We start from the raw sequence: 18,112 nt of genomic DNA, 5'->3' as shown, positions 1-18,112 counted from the left end.
GCTCCGCTTTGTTCACCTTGAATCATTAGAGTTGAAGCAAAGGCATTGTTCCAGACTACTTTCATCGACAGTCACGACGAGCAGCTCGACAAACTTGCGCGCCCTCCCACTCCCTGCCGCCCGCAGACTCGCCACATCACGCCGACGGACGAGGTATATTAATCCATTACTTTTATTTATACTAAGCAACGATAGCATTGTTAATAATGAGCATAAAATCAAAACTTACAGCGCAATTGAATAGAATTGTGATTTGTAAAAGAAGAAATTATTTGATGGGTTGATAAATAATAATTGTGATATACGTGCGTTAGCGTGGTGCGGAAAGCATGCTAGTCTTTAAGTGACTGAAAGTATGAGTAGTCATTAACTAGAGCCTGCAGTTATTAACTCATGTTCATAAAGTTCTAATTTTTACTTTTCAATAATTTACTAATATATTATAAAGTGTAAAAAGTTGGTCTAAATTTACTTAAAGTTTGTGGTTACTCAAACGCATTTGTAAAATAAGAAACTAAGTGAAGGTTCAGCACCAGATACACATAAAACTGATGCTGTGATTTCAAACTTGATCTCTATTACATGATGCAATTATTGTAATCCATGATGTGCAGGTATCGACACTCCTAAACACACGGAAGAAATCGACCCCGAGCAAATGAAGCTTGAGGATCTTTACTTTAAGGGCTTCGCCCCGGACTCCGAGGCGCATAGAGTAGTTTACCCTCCAACCAGCAGCTCCATCGCCATCTGCCCCGCCTCGAGATCTATGACATTATTAATATTACACCTTTTTAAAAATGTTTCGTCTAGAATTTCGCCAGTAATTAAGATTTGGCTATTTAGTTTGGAAGTTTACCGCGTATCTTGTTCTCTTTTTTTGGGTTCAAAACTTGGTGGATATAAACGTCGAAGGCAGTTTTACGTTCTAAAGTACCTAAAGTGCCTAAGGACGATGCGTTGTGAAGTTTTTTATGAATAACAGTGATCGACAGGTGTATATAATTTTATTACGTAGTAAGCGTATTTTCTCTAATGACTAACACTTGTCGTATTACCAATTTATGTTCCAAAGTTGATAGTTGTATTCTTAAATCTTTCACAAATGCGTGGCATGTGCTCACGAGTTTCAGTATTATTATTATATTATTATACGCAACGAAATTTGTCAGTGTTCGGGCGGCGAGACTTCTTGTTTTAGTTCAAGAACGGTATTCGCAGTGATTTTATTTCTTCATTTTGTTTCGATGTTATATTAATGCGACAAAATACAAATTTTTTACGTAGACCAATTTAATTGTGCAATAATTTTGATTTAAAAACTTGTGACAGTTTATATAAACGAATTGGTGAGTCGTGATCGAAAGAAAATGTGAAAATTACATATTGACCACTTGATTTAATCTCATCGGTTCATCTTTTGAGATAAAGTTAAATTTTTATTTTGATATTTAATAACCAACAAAATTAAACTTCTGTGTATATTTTTACTGTCTTCATTACGGACTATCTAACAGCATGTGAATGTCTGACTTAAATCTTTAGGTTAAATTGTAGTTCACATTCTTTAAATGCCAAGTCTGTTATTCCTTGTAGCCCCACTATTACATACCAATCTGGGCCAATACTCTCAAAAAAAGTTACGAGATCGTAAGTTCATCAGCCAATCATTGACGGCCTTTCAAGTAAAATCCACCAATCATAGACAAGAAAATAGAGCGTAAGTATTTAAGTTCACTTAACCAGTTTTGAAAGTATGGCCCCAGTTCTCGCCGAAGTTACATTTGTGTGGATAGTGAAGTAAGCCATTTCGTCCATTCAGCTATCAATTGAAAATCTGAATTTCATTCCAATAAGCACCGATGGTCAAGCGTCGATGCTTAAGGCCTCATCAAAAACCACATACACACAATGACAATTTTCAGCAAGGTTCTTATACATTGAATTATAATGTAAAAATCGTTATCTACTCTCATTTGGCGAGGAAGACCGCGTTTAATTGGTACGTGGTAGACACCCAGACAAATGAGCAAACTTTGTATAAATAGCGATGCACTTCTCGCCAATGTGCATGTCATTCTGACCCAGAATGCACGTGCATTCTTTCTGCACGTGCTACGTGCAGAAAGTGAGTCAATATTTAGGCAGTATGACTTAGTTTGGAACTTACTCGTACACCGTAAAAAGTTTGCTTAATTTACATGATAGATTTAAATTTTGCCTCATGTTGTTTTGTAGAATAATTGTGTTTATTCGTGCATCTTAAACAATATTGATTAACATATTACAATATTTCGCACGACGCAAGAAGTTGTTCCGTTGTCATCAAATTTTCGTTAGAATCGATGTAGAGCTACTAGTCTCAACAAAAAAATGACAAGATTTAAATATATTCATCCATTTTTTCGTTGAATGAAATTTCATATGCGAGCAAATGAATAAAAATTCATTTGGAGTGCATTTTTCTCAAATGATTAATGTTCAAAGCAATAGTATAAATTTTCTCGAATGGCCAACTGGCTTGAGGTTAAAAAAACGATACGTTATCATCTCATGGCGACTTGACGGCAATGAAAATGATCAACTGTGTAATTGATGAAAGAAATTATTGGGAGGGAACAGAAACAGCACCGTTTCTACTAACACGACAGAAAAGGTGTACGGAAAAGTAAGAAATCCTGACTGGATGATGACTCTACTTCTGGAGCGAAAATGACTTTATTCCTTCAATAAAAATACATTGCTGGCTCTACGGTTGGGGTGGGGAACAACGAACCAGGTACAGCGAATCCACATTGACGTTTTGATAGAAGTAATTTTTAATTAAAAAATTAAAATATGACAAAAGTAGACAGCCATCAGCAGTATCTAACATACATTATTAATCACAATCACAAACATCTAATACATAATACGAGTATTCTTAAATTTGATTAGAATCTTATTAATCGCCATCAGTCACATTTGAAAACAAAACACGGATATTTCATCACAAATTAACGGTGGCGTAGTTATCGCAATGCAAAATTTCCACAATATTTTCTTCCTTACGTTATTTGAAAGACAATAAACGGGAAAAAGAGCGGCAATTTTTTTCTCTCTTTATTAATTTCACTTCTTTTTCAGGAGCACTTTAGCACTCTTATAATTTTAAAAATGTTTCATACCAATAATTCAAACGAAGTCGCAAAATATAAAATAGGACTTCAAATCGTCGAGATTTTCTCATCGGTTAGATTTGACCTCCAACTTCACCTTTATCAAGATTTTTATCGGATCTGGGAATATTTTAATTATCCACTATACGCAATTTCAACTCGTGAAAATCGAAGATAATCATTAGGGATGATTGAAGTAGCCGTGTTTCTGCAAAGCGTCATTTATTTACAACCTATATTAAATGAATATTGTACATTGTTCCTCTCGATAACATGATAACTGAAGGAGTATCAAAGCTAAAATGATATAAAAATACATAGGTTTCATAAAAATTTTATATTCCTAAGTTTAACGCTACCATTTGCATACAAAATAATCCAACTTCGTATAACGTTTGTTGACGAAAGGCTGTGTAATTCACGTTAAAATTAACGGCAATATTCTTAATGTTGCGAGCTCACCGTCGAGTTATTTCTTACTTATTGCAAGTCGTCTGCAAACGTCAACATGATATAAATCTTTTGTCTATAATAATAAAAAACTCTATATTGACCAAATTTTAGTTTTACGATGACCGTCCATGCAAAATCAACGGCTGTTATTGGAAATTGTTAAAGACAATGTGAGATTTATAATTTAGAATTTTGATATGGTAGTTTTTAATGAGTCCTTTATCGCAATGAGTATATATATCTTATAATTGGTGAGTCAGCGCAGTTAGAAATGATTCTTCCAATTAACATTATTTTGCTTGCGGCTGGGATAATAATAGAAGCCATGTGTCCAGCTGCTTTGAACGACACTAACGGCCGACCGCTTTCCTTATTCATAGATAAAACGATAAAAATTTTGCTTACTGATACGTCACTCTAAAGTCATTGCAATATTTAGGTACTAAATTTTTAAAATATCGATGCCCAGAAAGTACTCGTTTGTCACGAGTGTGTTTAACTTCAGAATTTAATTATAGAAAATAATGTTGCAATTCAGGTCTCATAGAAGGCTACAAGCGCTGTTGATTGAAAATAATTTGCTTATATCTGTAAGTTGGTCAGAACAAAACAAATCCGCAGGGAAGTGAACGAGCGTCGCGCTTCACCCTCCGAACGTGATGGGCACTCGAGTGGCAGGCCTGCGGTCCAGACCTGGGAATTTTAGTTAACTTTATTTGGCTGTATTATGGACTTAAATATTTAAATTAAAATTTGTAAATTTAAATTAATATCAAAAGTTTATAAGCACTCAATGCAATACTACCAATGTTTGTTAATAGACGAACTGAGTTGATTAACTTGAGGTTGGGTCCTCTGAGTATGTATTTTCCACGTGTTCATGACACGTCAAGTCTCACGAGCCAAGTTACGATTGTATGCTGTCATTTAAACCTTTGTTATTCTAAGTCATAGATGCGAATCGTATCCGAGTTAGCTTTGTAAACATGTATGGAATCTATAATTTTTTAGTTTGATAACTATGGTTAGAATAATTCCTTAATCACCTGTCGATTTATTTAATCTGTTGTTATCGACAACATTTAATCTGTTGTTAATTATCGCTGTTGAAAATCTGCTCTGGTTTGACTCACCGGTAGCGAACGATGGGAGTTCAGAGAGTCGTAATCGAGCCGCAAAGTTCACATGCGTGCATCTGTAACAAGAAATAATTAAGAGTGATTCCGTCAAGGTTTACAACAGATATGTCATATGTGACACAAATACAGATTTCGGCGGAGGAAAACTCAAACAAAAATCAATGTGTCCTATCGACTTTTTTTGAAAACCATGTTTGCTTCCTGAAGTTTTAGATGTAATATGTTTGAATAAGTCTAAAAAGATAAATCACTGTAAATCATAGAAATTAGATCATCGTCTTCTTAAATCTTCGCACTTCATGGCTAAGAGGCCAAAAAATTATTTAACTAATGAACGCGAACAAATAAATAGCTCCAATTCAACTCGAGTTTAGCATTCTTTCTCACAAAACGTGTTGCTTTACTTCTAACCAGCCATTACCTACAAATTTGTGAGAGCAGAATATGAATGTATTCTAAGAGTACCTTACCCCTCACAAGTGGTCTGTGGCACTCTTCTCTACTAACTATCGAATTTATGTTTCGAACGCATGCTAGAAAACAGCATTGTTTAAGTGAAATTCTGTCCATGAATTGGAATTTATAGTGGTTGTATCAGAACTTGAATTGCTAATTATGAATGCATCAAATGAGATCATTCCTCAGAGGTCTTCTGGAACCACCAGGTCCCGCAGTTAGTCCTACCTATAAGCCGTTCTACAGGTGGGATCAACTGTCGTAAATAGTTCTATTCTCTCAGTCTCACCTGCAAGAGTGATCTACTGTCAGGTAGACTGTACCCTTCATCGTCTAACTTGCAGATGTTGTGTTCAGCTTTTCTGTCGTGGCAAAACTACCAGCGATCTGTTCTGAAGACCTGATCCTACTTCCTCTCACCTAGAGATGTAGTTATCATTCCCGCGACGTGAGTCCTTCTGGTCTCACCTGCAGAGATTGTGGTCGTATCGTTGACCGGTGCTGCAGTTGTCGTCGGGAAAGCAGTAGCACGCGCAGTCTTTTTCGCTCCAGTAATGCGTTAGATTTTTATAGCTGCACTTCCTCTGCTCATCCCTGTTAGAGTGAGGTTACATGTATAAGGCATGCCGAAAAATCCCATTAGTTCATGTTTAGTAGCACTTCAAAGGCTATCCTGAATGTACATCTACTTGATTGAGACTCATTTGTCCGCTTCTATTTTGAAATTTCACTGGTGAAGCTGCAGTTTCAGAAGTCATCAAAGCCATATCAAGCCTAAAATTTTATAACTGTGTACCATTTACAGAAAATGAACTTTCATTGGCTCTGAAAACACTTAAAAATACAGTCCCGGGTCATGATTAAATAATGAACATCTTCTTCAAAAAAGGCCACTTTGTTGTGCAAGAGAGAGTTACTCTCTCTTCTAAACACCAGCTGGATTCCTGGGCTTGTTCCAGACGCATGGAAACAGGGAACTATTATCCCAATACCAAAACAGGGAAGTCTCTGGAACAGCCAACTGTATACCGTCCCATTACTCTCCTACCTTGCATGGGTAAGCTCCTGGAGCGCATGGTTTTGCGTCGCCTGGAGTATGCTCTGGAGAGTAAAAATGTGATACCTTCCCTGCATCTTGGCTTTCGTAAAGGCAAAAGTTCTATTGACGCTTTGCACCTGCTGAAAAATGTTATCACCTCTGCCCGAACTAGTCATGAGTACTGCCTGGTGGTATATTTGGACATAGAGGAAGCATTCGACAGTGTTTGGCCTGATGGACTACTTTTTAAATTGCACCGCATTGGAGTGGGAGATCAGATGCTGGCTTGGCTGTACAGCTATTTTCAAAACCGGTCTGTCCAGGTACGGGTTGGAAACTCAAAATCTATGTCTCAACCCATGAGAGTAGGGGTACCACAGGGGGCTGTGCTCTCCCCAACACTCTTCAACGTGATGCTGCATGACCTTCCACGCTCTTCACATGTCACGCTTGTGGGGTATGCAGATGACATAACATTATTTGTAAATGGACTATCAATGGCTGAGGCTCGAGATCGCATGCAGCAGTGCCTCGATGAGATTAGTGAATGGTGCAATCGCTGTCAGTTTCTGCTTAACCCAGCTAAGTGTACCTACCAGATATTTACATCACATCGTACTGCCCCTGCAACCACACTCAAAGTCTGCAATAGAAATATACAGTATGTGGCCTGCCAAAAGGTGCTGGGAATCTACTTTGATTCTCCACACCTTACATTCCGGGAGCACATCAGGGTAACTCGCACTGCCTGTTTGAAACGAGTGCAGGTGCTTCGAGCGCTCGGCTCTGTGAAGTGGGGTGCATCTCGACAATTGTTGCGCAAAATTTATGTCGCCTTTATCAGAAGCAAGATGGAGTATGGCTCCACAATTTCCTGGGACATCTCCAAGTCTTTGATGAAGGCACTTGAAACTATGCAAAACTCTGCTCTTCGATACATCCAAGGAGCCCGCCGTACCACTCCAATAGTTTCTCTACAAGTTGAAAGCTTTGTTGCACCCCTGGAACTTCGTTTCCTGTACCTTTTCATAAAATGAGTCATCAGATATCTGTACATGCCTGCAGGTGACTCTGTACCAAACATTTTGGGATTCACTGACCAGGGAACCTACAGCAACACACCTTTTGTCATCAGAGCCCGTGAAAGCTTCCACAAGCTGGGTATTACTCTCCCTCGACGTGCTGCTTCGCCCATGTTAAGCCCAATCCCACCTCAAGTAGATCTTGCCTCAAGTATTCTTCTCAATGTCAAGGACAATTTCTTAAATAACATGTCAGATCAATCCATTCAGAACTGCTTCACGGACTTTTGGAGGAAGCGCTACCAAAACACTTCCAAATATACACAGACGGCTCAAAGTCTGTTGATGGGTCAGTTGCTGCTGGATTCTTTGTACCATCAACTCAGTTGGCAACTGGCTGGTTGCTCCGACGAGTGCACACGGTGCACTCGTCGCTGAACTGTTTGCCATACTCATGGCCATGCAGCTGGCCATTGAAGATACACTTCTGAAGGAAGAGCCTGTTTTAATTTTGACGGATTCAAGGACTGCCCTGCATATTCTAACCTCTACATCTGGACGCTCCCATCGCACATTTGTGTTTAAGATCCACAAGTTGATGCTGATCAAAGGACTTGACAAGGTGGTGCTCTGTTGGATACGGGGTCACAGTGGTATCCACGGGAATGAGGTTGCAGACAAAGTAGCCAATATGGCACATTCAAATAATCGTACAGCAAGGTCTCAAGTGTGCTTTGAGGATGGAACTGTACCATAAAAACCCTCATCAACCAGGAATGGGTGCGCCGATGGTCAGCAGAGGTACAGGAAACAGGCAAGGGGATCTATCGATGGAGCTTAGGGCCAGCTATTACCTATGTGGACTATGGAATGCTGCCACGCTCAGTTGAATGCGCTGTGTCACGCGACTTAAAAGTAGGTACAATATACCTCGCCACTTCTGCGAGGCCTCAGGAACTACTAATTTATTAAATATTCGAGTAATATAAGATATTTTTCTGTATTTTCCTTTAAAATTGAAACTTGCATTTTAGAGTTACTGTAAAATTTATTAATTACTCGTTACTTAAAAGTAATGTAAAATTATTTAATTACTAAAATTATTTAAATGTGAAATGTTTCACATTAAATTATGCCGGTAGCTTTTTTAAATTAGTATATATTCTATAGCGGGTTTTCCGCAAGTGGCATCTCATGTGGCATTGATGGCCTCCAGATTCCAGAATCTTCCTTTTCTCCTCTGTCTCCACGGGCGCTGACCGCGGCTAATACCGTCGTCGGTGATGCGCCGTATCTAAACCAAGTAAGTACCTAAGTTCTGTCTCCATGTCGCGTTGGCCAACGGTTTCTACATGTCGCGTTGGTTAACGGCTTTACAGTATGCTGCATCGGCGGGTGAAGTGGAAAATAGTGACGACGTGATGATTGGTGGAGCCCAGTCAGCCCACATAATATTCAAGAATCATGATGATGGCGGTCGGTCTGGATGCTCACACTCACAGCCTAGCCACAGGCCCGCATTACTGGTTCGTTAGTCTTCTTAGTTGCTACGTTATTCCTACTTACCGGTCTACCGGCCCGGGTACCGTGAGGTCCGTGAGCAACTTTCAAACGTTATAATTTCGTGGATAAATTTCTTACCGTTCTTGCTCTTGTTAAGTTGTTCATTATACTCCAGTTGCAATTAGAACTTCGGAAGTTAGAACTTCGATTTCAAAATGTCTGCATCAAGTTGGGAACTCTGCAAGTTGAACTTTTGAAGTGCCAGCTGAAAGCCTTTCAGCTGGCACTGCAACCCATATTTTAACTGAATTCATTTTTACTAAACATACCCTACCGGCCCTACTCACCTCTTGCTTAGGGTATCTCATTACACACTGTCTTTACACCAGTTCTTGCAAGTGGTGGGCACTCATGCCCATGCAGAAGTTCTTTAATCCTTATTGTTAGCCTGAACTATTTTACCTCAGGGTCTTCTGCCTTTGTTTTTGTAATGAAAGATTTGTAATGTAAAATCCTGTTTTAAATAATTACTTCTCTTTCATTCTCCAATTCATACTGATACTGGGTATAGTGGGTCGCCACTGGGTCCGTGGGATGTTGCCAAAGAAACTCCAAAAGTAGGCAATGAGTTTGCCTCACCTGTGAGGCTGTGGCGTTAGTCCCTGGCAAAAACACCTGGAAGAGTGGTTGACATCACAATCCCACTGACAAATCACTGTCTGGGTTCTGGACTCACTCTGGAGTGGATGACATCTCAAGCAATGACAGTCTGGAGAATGGAGATGATTATGCATGAATGCATCTTCACAAAAATGATGCATTTTATGCAATATCATAGAATTCCAGCCTGTAAGAGGCTAAGATATCAATATCATGTCTCTGGCACTCTGCCAATTATCAAAAATCTGACCATTGTTCCTTGCATAATACCTATTACCTTCTACCAAGCCATCAATTATAATTGAAGCATTTTAATGCAAATTTTAACTTGAACAGCAAAATTAATGCTCTCTCTGCATTTTTAAAAAGATGGATGTAGCAATATCTATCCAACTATGTAAGACAGTGTTATAAAATCTTATTAAAAAATTATGTACTTACCCTTTATAATATGCTTAAATGAAATGTACATTTTTTATCTAATTTTATAAATTGTTTTTCAAGTTATTCAGTTCTCCAATATGCAATTTAAAAAATTGTGCAAGTTGTTCCATCTTATTATTACTTTTTGTTCTGGAATTGGTAATATAAATTTCTACTTATATCTATGCTTTCCATTAAAGGGTAAAAAGTATCGTTGGTCAAGTGCAACATTGACGAGGAAAAACCTTACTTGTCATTATCTAATTGAAAAAGTTAACAAGCCTTGAAATAAATGCAGAATTTCAATTATTGTAACTTTTCAGTGCCAACTGAATGCGAGAAACAATTAGTTGATTATTTTTTGTCCTTTCATGTAATCTGAAATATGGAATGAATATGGTTGGTGCTGTCCCACTTGAATTATGTTGTTATCCTATAAATAAATTTGACTTGGATATTAACAAGTTTCACATATTTTAAATCCAAATTTAGATGTTTGAACCACTAATATGGATAGAAAAACTGGTACTTTTACTGAAATTTTGTGGCTTTCACCACTTGTTGAACAAGTTAGCTGCTTGAAAAACATATTTCAAATTTTAGATGAGTAAAAATATGCTAGTTATGAGGCACAATATTTCAAATTCACTCGAAATATAATTTTGGAGCTGAGATTTTATTATATAGGTTGGGTTTTCCAATCCAATATTCATTGACAGTAAGCCAGATACTTGTTGATTGCAATCTTGATTCTATTCCACAATTCAAAAATTTGAGATGAATACAAACCGTTGTATACTGCTGACACCCTTTTTATGCAAGATATTGGCATATTTTTCAGTTCACTATCAACCATCTTGACATTAAATGATTGTGCATGTAGAATTGCTAGCCTGATCCCAAGCAATGAACTTTGTATGGATCAGTATATATCTGCTGTCTATATCAATTGGTACCTATGTTTCTAACTTCATCTTGAAGTGCTGTAGTCCATGATTGTTTTCCAATTGCCACCAAGATATCATGGCATTTCAGAGACAATAAATGGTCAACTTTCACTTGTTTTGAGCCATATTTTGCAAAATGTTTTTCATAGAGCAAGATAATTATATTTAGTTATTTATTTAGGTTGGTATTATTATATATTAGTAATATGTTTTCTTCAGGTTAGTAAAATACAAGTTGAATACTACTGGGCTATTTCCTAAAACATACTTTGATTGGGGCTATAAGATTAATTTAACTGGGGTATTATGGGTAATTTGTCTGGTAACTGGCATTATCTTTCAGTTTCAGACCTTGTCACATGAATAGCAAATAAAAAAACTAGCCAATGTCTCCTAATGACAAGTTGATGCCATAATATTAGTAATTTTTTTTTTTAATTCCTTAGATTTCTTGTACTTTGTTCGTGATTTGAAAATTGCACTTCTTTAATTTTTTAAATAATTGTTTTAGTTAAGAAATAATATATGTATATAGGTATACTGTATACACTGTGTGTAACATCAGTTTAAACCTCCATCATAATTGCCATATCATGCTGTAGTTTTAAAGATAGAAGATAAAGAAAACCCTTTCAATCTGTTTATAATTTAGGTCATTTTTCCTATAAATGAGATAAATGAATAGTATATAATTTAGGCACTTTCCACCAGGCATCTGACATTTGGATAATGTTATGCATTGCTATGATGTTATTTGCATGAGCATTTACTCTATTTTTGAATGGAAATAGGATACATTCATAGGATAACTTTCAATGGATGACCCTCGTCAAAAATTAATTTTTAAAGTTTATAATGTTTTAAGTGTGTATATATGTGTATAATTTTTGAATAGTGTGTAAAATGTTGAGAAACAATGACATTTTCAGAAGTAAATTTAGCCAAATATGTTCAGTTAGTTAACACTAATAAATTGACTGACAGAAGCAGCAAAGTAATTCAAAACTAGTTGTCATATCATTCAAATTCTGTGAGCAAACTGAGAGGAAGTTCTGAAGATGGAAGGTAAGCTACTAATGTATATAAACATGTGTTTTTTATTCATTGGCATCATTGGGCAGAAGTTCTTGATTGCAAGTTTAGTTGGATGGACAAGAGAGAGTAATACTTGTTCACAATTTTCCTTAATTTTTTATTATTTATGCAAATTAGACTATCGGTGGGATTACAAAGTTTAAAAATGAAGTTTAAATGGGCATTTGATTATAATATTACAATGTATGTGATAGAGATTATACTTTTGAGTAGAATGAAGGTTATTGGACCATAATTATTATGGATAGAACTCAAAACTAAAAGTTGATTACTATGAAGTTAATTTGTTGCTATGGAGTCGTCCTAGATTAAAGCTAGAGTCCCACTGTCATGCATGTTATGCTCTTATGAGCCTTTCTCATGTGTTTTCTTTTTGGTATATATGTGTTGTTTGAGAAGGCATCTTAAGGTATTTATTGAATCAGTGTTGTCTTGTGCATTGAATAATTTTGCAACCTTATTCTATTGAAAAACAAATTATACACTAATTTTATGTTCCAGGCACATTTTATAAGGAACTATTTTTCATAACCTGGCGTTTGATTCTCTTGTTTTTGTAGAGGATGAAATCTTTGATTTTGGCAGTTTTTTTGTGCTTCTGATGTCAATTTTTGATTGAGTGCTCGACATGTTCCTAAGAATTGTAACTGCAGTTTATACAATTAGTTGTAGACGGCATATACAGTGGCTGCAGAAAAAATTGGACACCAAGGAAAAGCATTAGTATTTAATTAAAGCTTATTCAACAAAATTACATAAACACTATTCTAATGCAAATTTACTTTGAAGTATATATATCATATCAAAACAATATCATTAAATGTTGAGTTGATAATTGCAATTTTGCAAGTCTTGGTTCGAAAACTATCCAACACATAATAAACAAATTTACTCAATACTTTGTCACAGACAAAGTGACCTTTGGCAACTAAACTGCTTCTAACCGATTGGAATACTTGTTCACAAGATTAACACATATGCTAATAGGACTTTTAGCCCACTCTGTCTTGGATATTTCTTTCGATTGCATAAGATTTCATGGACCTCTCTCCTGTACCCTCAATTTCAACTCCCGCGTCATTTTCAATCGGATTAAAGTCAGGTGATTGGCTTGGTCATTCCAATGTCCCTCTCCTTAAACCATGCAAAAGTTGCCCTGGAGCATGCTTAGGGTCATTGTCTTGTTGGAACATCCAACCTCGAGGAAGGTGTGATTTTTTGGCTGATTTCACGAGACATCTCAAAAATGCCCTGATTATTCTTAGAGTTCATCCTTCCTTCTATGATTTCCAATTTTCCAGGCCCTGCAGGAAATAAACAACCCCAGAGCATTATGCTGCCACCTCCGAACTTCACTGTTTGTATAGTATTCTTTGGGTGAAACGCAGAGTTCTTCTGTCTCCAAACACGACTGACACTTCTGACCAAATAACTATATTTTATTTTCATCTGACCATAATATTTTATTCCAAAAGCTTGAAGGTCTACTCACTTGTTCTTTAGTAAAGTTCCGGCAGTTCTTTACGTGAATTTCCTTAAAGAAAGGGATTTTTCTTGGTGACCGAGAGCGGAATTCTTTCTTGCAGATATTGTTGCTTTGATACGATATTTCCATTTCACATGTAAATTTACTTTTGAATAGTATTTATATTATCAGTCAGCTTATGTCGCAAGTTCACAAGGAATTTAAAAGCAAAGGAAAGCAAAGCAAATTCACCAAATCGATATTGAAAACATTTCCAGTATCGATATGGTGAATTTACTTGGCATTTTATTTGCTTTTAAATTCCTTGTGACATTAGAATACCTACTTTTGTTATTTTGTTGAATAAGCTTTAATAAAATTAAGTTTTTTTCTTTGTGTCTGATACGTTTTGCACCCACTGTATAATTAGAAATTTTGGCATTCGGCTTGTCATTATATACTAAATTTGCTTGCAAGCTTGAAAAATCACTTGCACTTTTTCATTCAGCACCAAAATAGCCAAATGCCAATTCTAGACCTGAAAATAAAACTGTATCAAGCTAGTTCTGTTCAAACCAAAATTCTACATAACACTGAATTATCATTTCAGTAGAAAAGAGTTTGGCATCTTTTGAGCTGAATTCATTGAATAAATATAAATGAAATTTCAATCAAACGCTTTTTACAGAGTGTTGCAGTGCCTTACTAGTCTCCCACTAAGAATGAAATTACAGGTCCATGTAATGTCCTGATGCAAAAAGTGGTAGTAGGTGGTATCTATACATGCTTGAACAGCCATATCTTTAGTGCCAGGTTTCAAAAAAGAAACTAAGATAAACCTAATGGATGAGGTAGAGCTATATCAGTCACTCTTTTTAGCGCATTTTCTCATTAATGGAAAAAATTCCCTATTGTGCTCGACATGTCCGTCCGTCTGTCCGTCCGTGACTTCACGTTTTTGTTGATGAGAAAATGCGCACTCTGTCCCTCACTGCAGTGAGTACTGAGTTATATTTTTTTGCATTTACCCTCAAAATCGAGATGTTTTAGTCATCTATCATTTCCAGCATATCAAGATGAATTAGAATTTTTTTATCAATTCCTCTAATCCTTGCTAGCATTTTAGCATGCTTGTTTCAAGAGAATTTGATAATAAAGATAAATTTGCTATTTTTATCCAGGAACCAACAGCATGGAAGCTGAATTATCAAAGAATATTGAGGCCAAGCTGGCGACTTTCGTCAGAGGCATAATGTTCATTGGGCATGGAGAAACGGCTTTGCAGGTATTTGGGTGGTTGGTGGCATATGCCAAGTTTCACAAGATTCCAAACCCTTCTTACAAGGGAGAAATTTCGACATCAACAGAAGACAGAGATCCAATTTGGAGCCCTACACCGGAATGGTTCAAAGACTTTATGATTAGAAATTTTTCAGGGAAAATGACAATGAAATCTAACGTTCGTCCTGAAGCTGAAGTTCCAGAATGGTTGAAAGACTTTTTGAGAAGAAATTCTTCACAGGAACAAGTGGGGACATCCAAAATTTCTAATGAAGATGCTCAAGAACTGCTTCAACCCCCTGCTCCATTGGATGGAAATGGAGTGCCCAGAAAGGTTGTTCTAAAATTTAACACGTTTAAAAGTTTATGTAAAAGTTGTCCTGTTTTCATTGATGTGTTGAAGATAGAAAATTATTTTTATTAATCTAGAAGCTTTTTAGCTAATCCAGTATCTCCCCACAGCCATTTTTAAAATATATTATTCATAATATCTTCGTTGTTTTTAAGGGTCGCTGGGTTTGGAGCGAAGAGAAAGATGATCAGCAAAAGATTATCAGCGACTGTCAGAGCCTCACTTCCAAAATTATGGTTGATGACAAAAAACGACAGAGAGTTGACATAGATGCAGTAGTAGTAACTCAAGAAATTTTAGCCAAGGCTGAAGAAATACTGGATCCTCAAACATCTGGAGTCGAAAAAGAGTCAAAGAAGAGAAAAATTCTCAACAATGAAAGTGATTCAGATTAGGCAGATTTTCTTATGATGATGGGTGTCTTTCTGAATTTGAATTCTGATATCGGAATCGTCGGAAGCATGAACAACAGTATAACAGAAAGTTGTATGCAATCAATCTACGTTATTGTTACATATGGAAAACTGCAAGGAGGTTAATGACGACAGTTGCGATCATTGACCACTCCCAAAGTTTTGTTATTTGTGCATAAAATTTGTATGTGCCGGATAATTGTTCTTTGATGCAGGTCTCGCTGAAAACCAGTATGGTCTTTCAAGGTGCGTGCACACCGGGAAAGTAATGGCGGCCAGAACAACTTTCAAATGCTTACTGAGACTAGTTATCACACTGATGGCCTATTGAAAAGGCTTCGTGGGTTGTTCCGAAGCCAATAGCACACATAATGTACCTACCATTCGTGCGTGCTGCGTACTAGCCACGTGACACGTCACAGTATGTCTCGTACTCGATTTCTGTTTTACCATGCCTCGTACCGTTTCATTTACTGTTAATTATGCTACGTATGCACAATGAACGTGTTTAAAACCCAATGTGGTAGTATGCATCCTAACACTGTACCAATTTTCTCCCCTATATAATGCATCCTTGAACATGTTGTTACTGAAGGTTGAGGAAAGCACCCATGGGTTGGTGAGGGTTATGGCAGAAGCAAAGAATTAGTGAAATTAGCGTCATTCCTGTTTGAAAATATTTCGATCTAGGCAAAAATTGCAGCACACGCCTCGAAGTGATATCTGTGAGTGATTCAGGGGTACAGTCCGGGATACTATAGCAAGGCTAATATATACTGCTGCTTTAAGGCATTTTGCAAAAAAAATTACTTGCTAATACTTCAACGGACGCTGAAGGAAACGTTGAAACCTTGCTGTTGTTGAACTGGTGCTATCTTGGCTCTTTTACTAGTCAAGTGATGCTCATGTTCATGTTCTGAAATATGTTCTTCACAATTGATAACTAAAATAAAACCTGTAGTTACTTCAAATTCTAACATGGTGCTGTTGAAGTAGTCCTCATTTTGAGGTGCTTCTGTGTATCGGTGCAATTTTTTTTTTCGCTAAAATTTCGTGGTTTTAATTTGAATAATTTTGCTTGCTTGACAGAAGCAAACATCTCTTGTAGAGCCTGGCACTTTTTTGAGAACTTGAAATTGGAAGGCTCATGTTTTGGTAGTTTCCTTGTGTTGAATTCTTCGAATAATTTTTCTTCAAATGCGTTTCTTTTCCCCCTTTCAATTCACTGATCTGTCTAAATTTTTTAATTTGCTCATCAATCTTGTCTCAGGAACTCGTTTTTAAATTTGAATTCCCAATGTACGCATTGCGAAAAAGTTCTAGGAGACTGTTGAGTTCCAACTTTCAGTGCACAGCTGATATTAGGATTAAATGCTGAACGGTTTTTAGAATTCGACCTGAGGAATCCTAGAGATTTTCTTCATTCCTTTCATAAGTTCGCACGAGTCTATTTAGAATTAAGATTAGATTAGATGTCGTTGATTAGATTAGAGATTAGATGTCGTTGATCCCTCATCGCTGAACGCGGGCAACTATCAAGCTTTAAAATTGTAACATGTTATCTAATGCCTGCATAGATTGGCAAGTCACTGTGGGATGCACGCAACTTTCTTTAATGTTGACATGAAATTAATTCTTTGGAGTGAATAATCTGCACTACCAATTTATGGAAAATATAATCTTTTTCAATTTCTACCGTCATCGGCGGAAAGACATTCTTCTGTTGCTTGACGGTCATTACACGGTACTTTCAAGTAATTCGCCCCCTCATGTTTTGGCAACAAAAATTTACTAGAAATCTTGAAGAAGCGCGTTTCACTTTTAAGCGCATTTTCTCATTTATGAAAAAATGCCCTATTGTGCTCGTCAAGTCGACGTCGAAAGTGCGCTCTCTGTCATTCACTGCAGTGAGTACCGAGTTATATTTTTTACCATTGTGCGCCAGCATGCGCTTTCGAAGACTGCATTACGGGGTCAAACAACATTCGGTGCAAGATGTGTCGCATTCCGTCCACTCATAAGCTACTGACCTGTCTTAATTTAGTAAGATTTTCAAGTACATAATTGATTCGTATATTTAAAAGATGAAAATGCCTTATGGTCGGAAAATTTTCAGTCAACCAATCAAACTTGGTTCATGCATTTGAGCCGGAATCGTCACAGGTCTAGAAGTCTCGTTACTGCGACAAACAGGGTAAGTTATTTCATTTTAGAGCGTCCGGTTCAATGTGCAAATGGTGGACTATATTTGAAGCGTGACAAGAAAATATTTATTCGAAGTCAAACTACAACCTTGAAATCTAAACTTAAAATTAGGTTCAAGCCAAAATTTTGGACAGCAATGGCGGCTCGTGCAGCAGTTAACAACTTGAAAGCTGCGGAACGACTAAGGTGTTCAACTTTGAGTTTGTCAGTAGTCCTGTTATATTCTACAAATTAATAGTTAATTATTCATACGCAGGTTAAGAGTAATCGTCATAATTATGTGCGGATATGGAGTACTTAAGATTTCTAGGTATAAAAAATAAGGTGAGGAGCACGAAAACCCAATCATGAGCTTAGAGCTACGTGGTCGGAAAGTGAGTTGATATGAACAGTATGGGATACGTAAATTGTATGCGATAGTTTATTAAAACATGCGTGAACCTCGTACGACAACAAGATGCTTTAATCGGTCTTGCTGGAAACTATGGCGGCAGTATGAAT

The 18,112-nt window shown here is 36.9% G+C and overlaps 1 protein-coding gene across 1 annotated transcript; it reads left to right on the top strand.

Moving 5' to 3' along the window:
* Positions 1 to 8,511: 8,511 nt before the first annotated feature.
* On the top strand, positions 8,512 to 16,604 carry LOC108667207. The gene is made up of 4 exons (XM_018154201.2): positions 8,512 to 8,570; positions 11,730 to 11,865; positions 14,542 to 14,975; positions 15,149 to 16,604. The coding sequence occupies exons 2-4, from the start codon at positions 11,859 to 11,861 to the stop codon at positions 15,386 to 15,388; spliced, it is 681 nt and encodes a 226-aa protein (XP_018009690.1). The 5' UTR covers positions 8,512 to 8,570; positions 11,730 to 11,858; the 3' UTR covers positions 15,389 to 16,604.
* Positions 16,605 to 18,112: the final 1,508 nt, after the last annotated feature.

Source organism: Hyalella azteca, unplaced genomic scaffold (assembly GCF_000764305.2).
Source record: "Hyalella azteca isolate HAZT.00-mixed unplaced genomic scaffold, Hazt_2.0.2 contig17731, whole genome shotgun sequence".
NCBI lineage: Eukaryota > Metazoa > Arthropoda > Malacostraca > Amphipoda > Hyalellidae > Hyalella > Hyalella azteca.
This window is presented reverse-complemented; position numbering and strand designations above follow the sequence as displayed.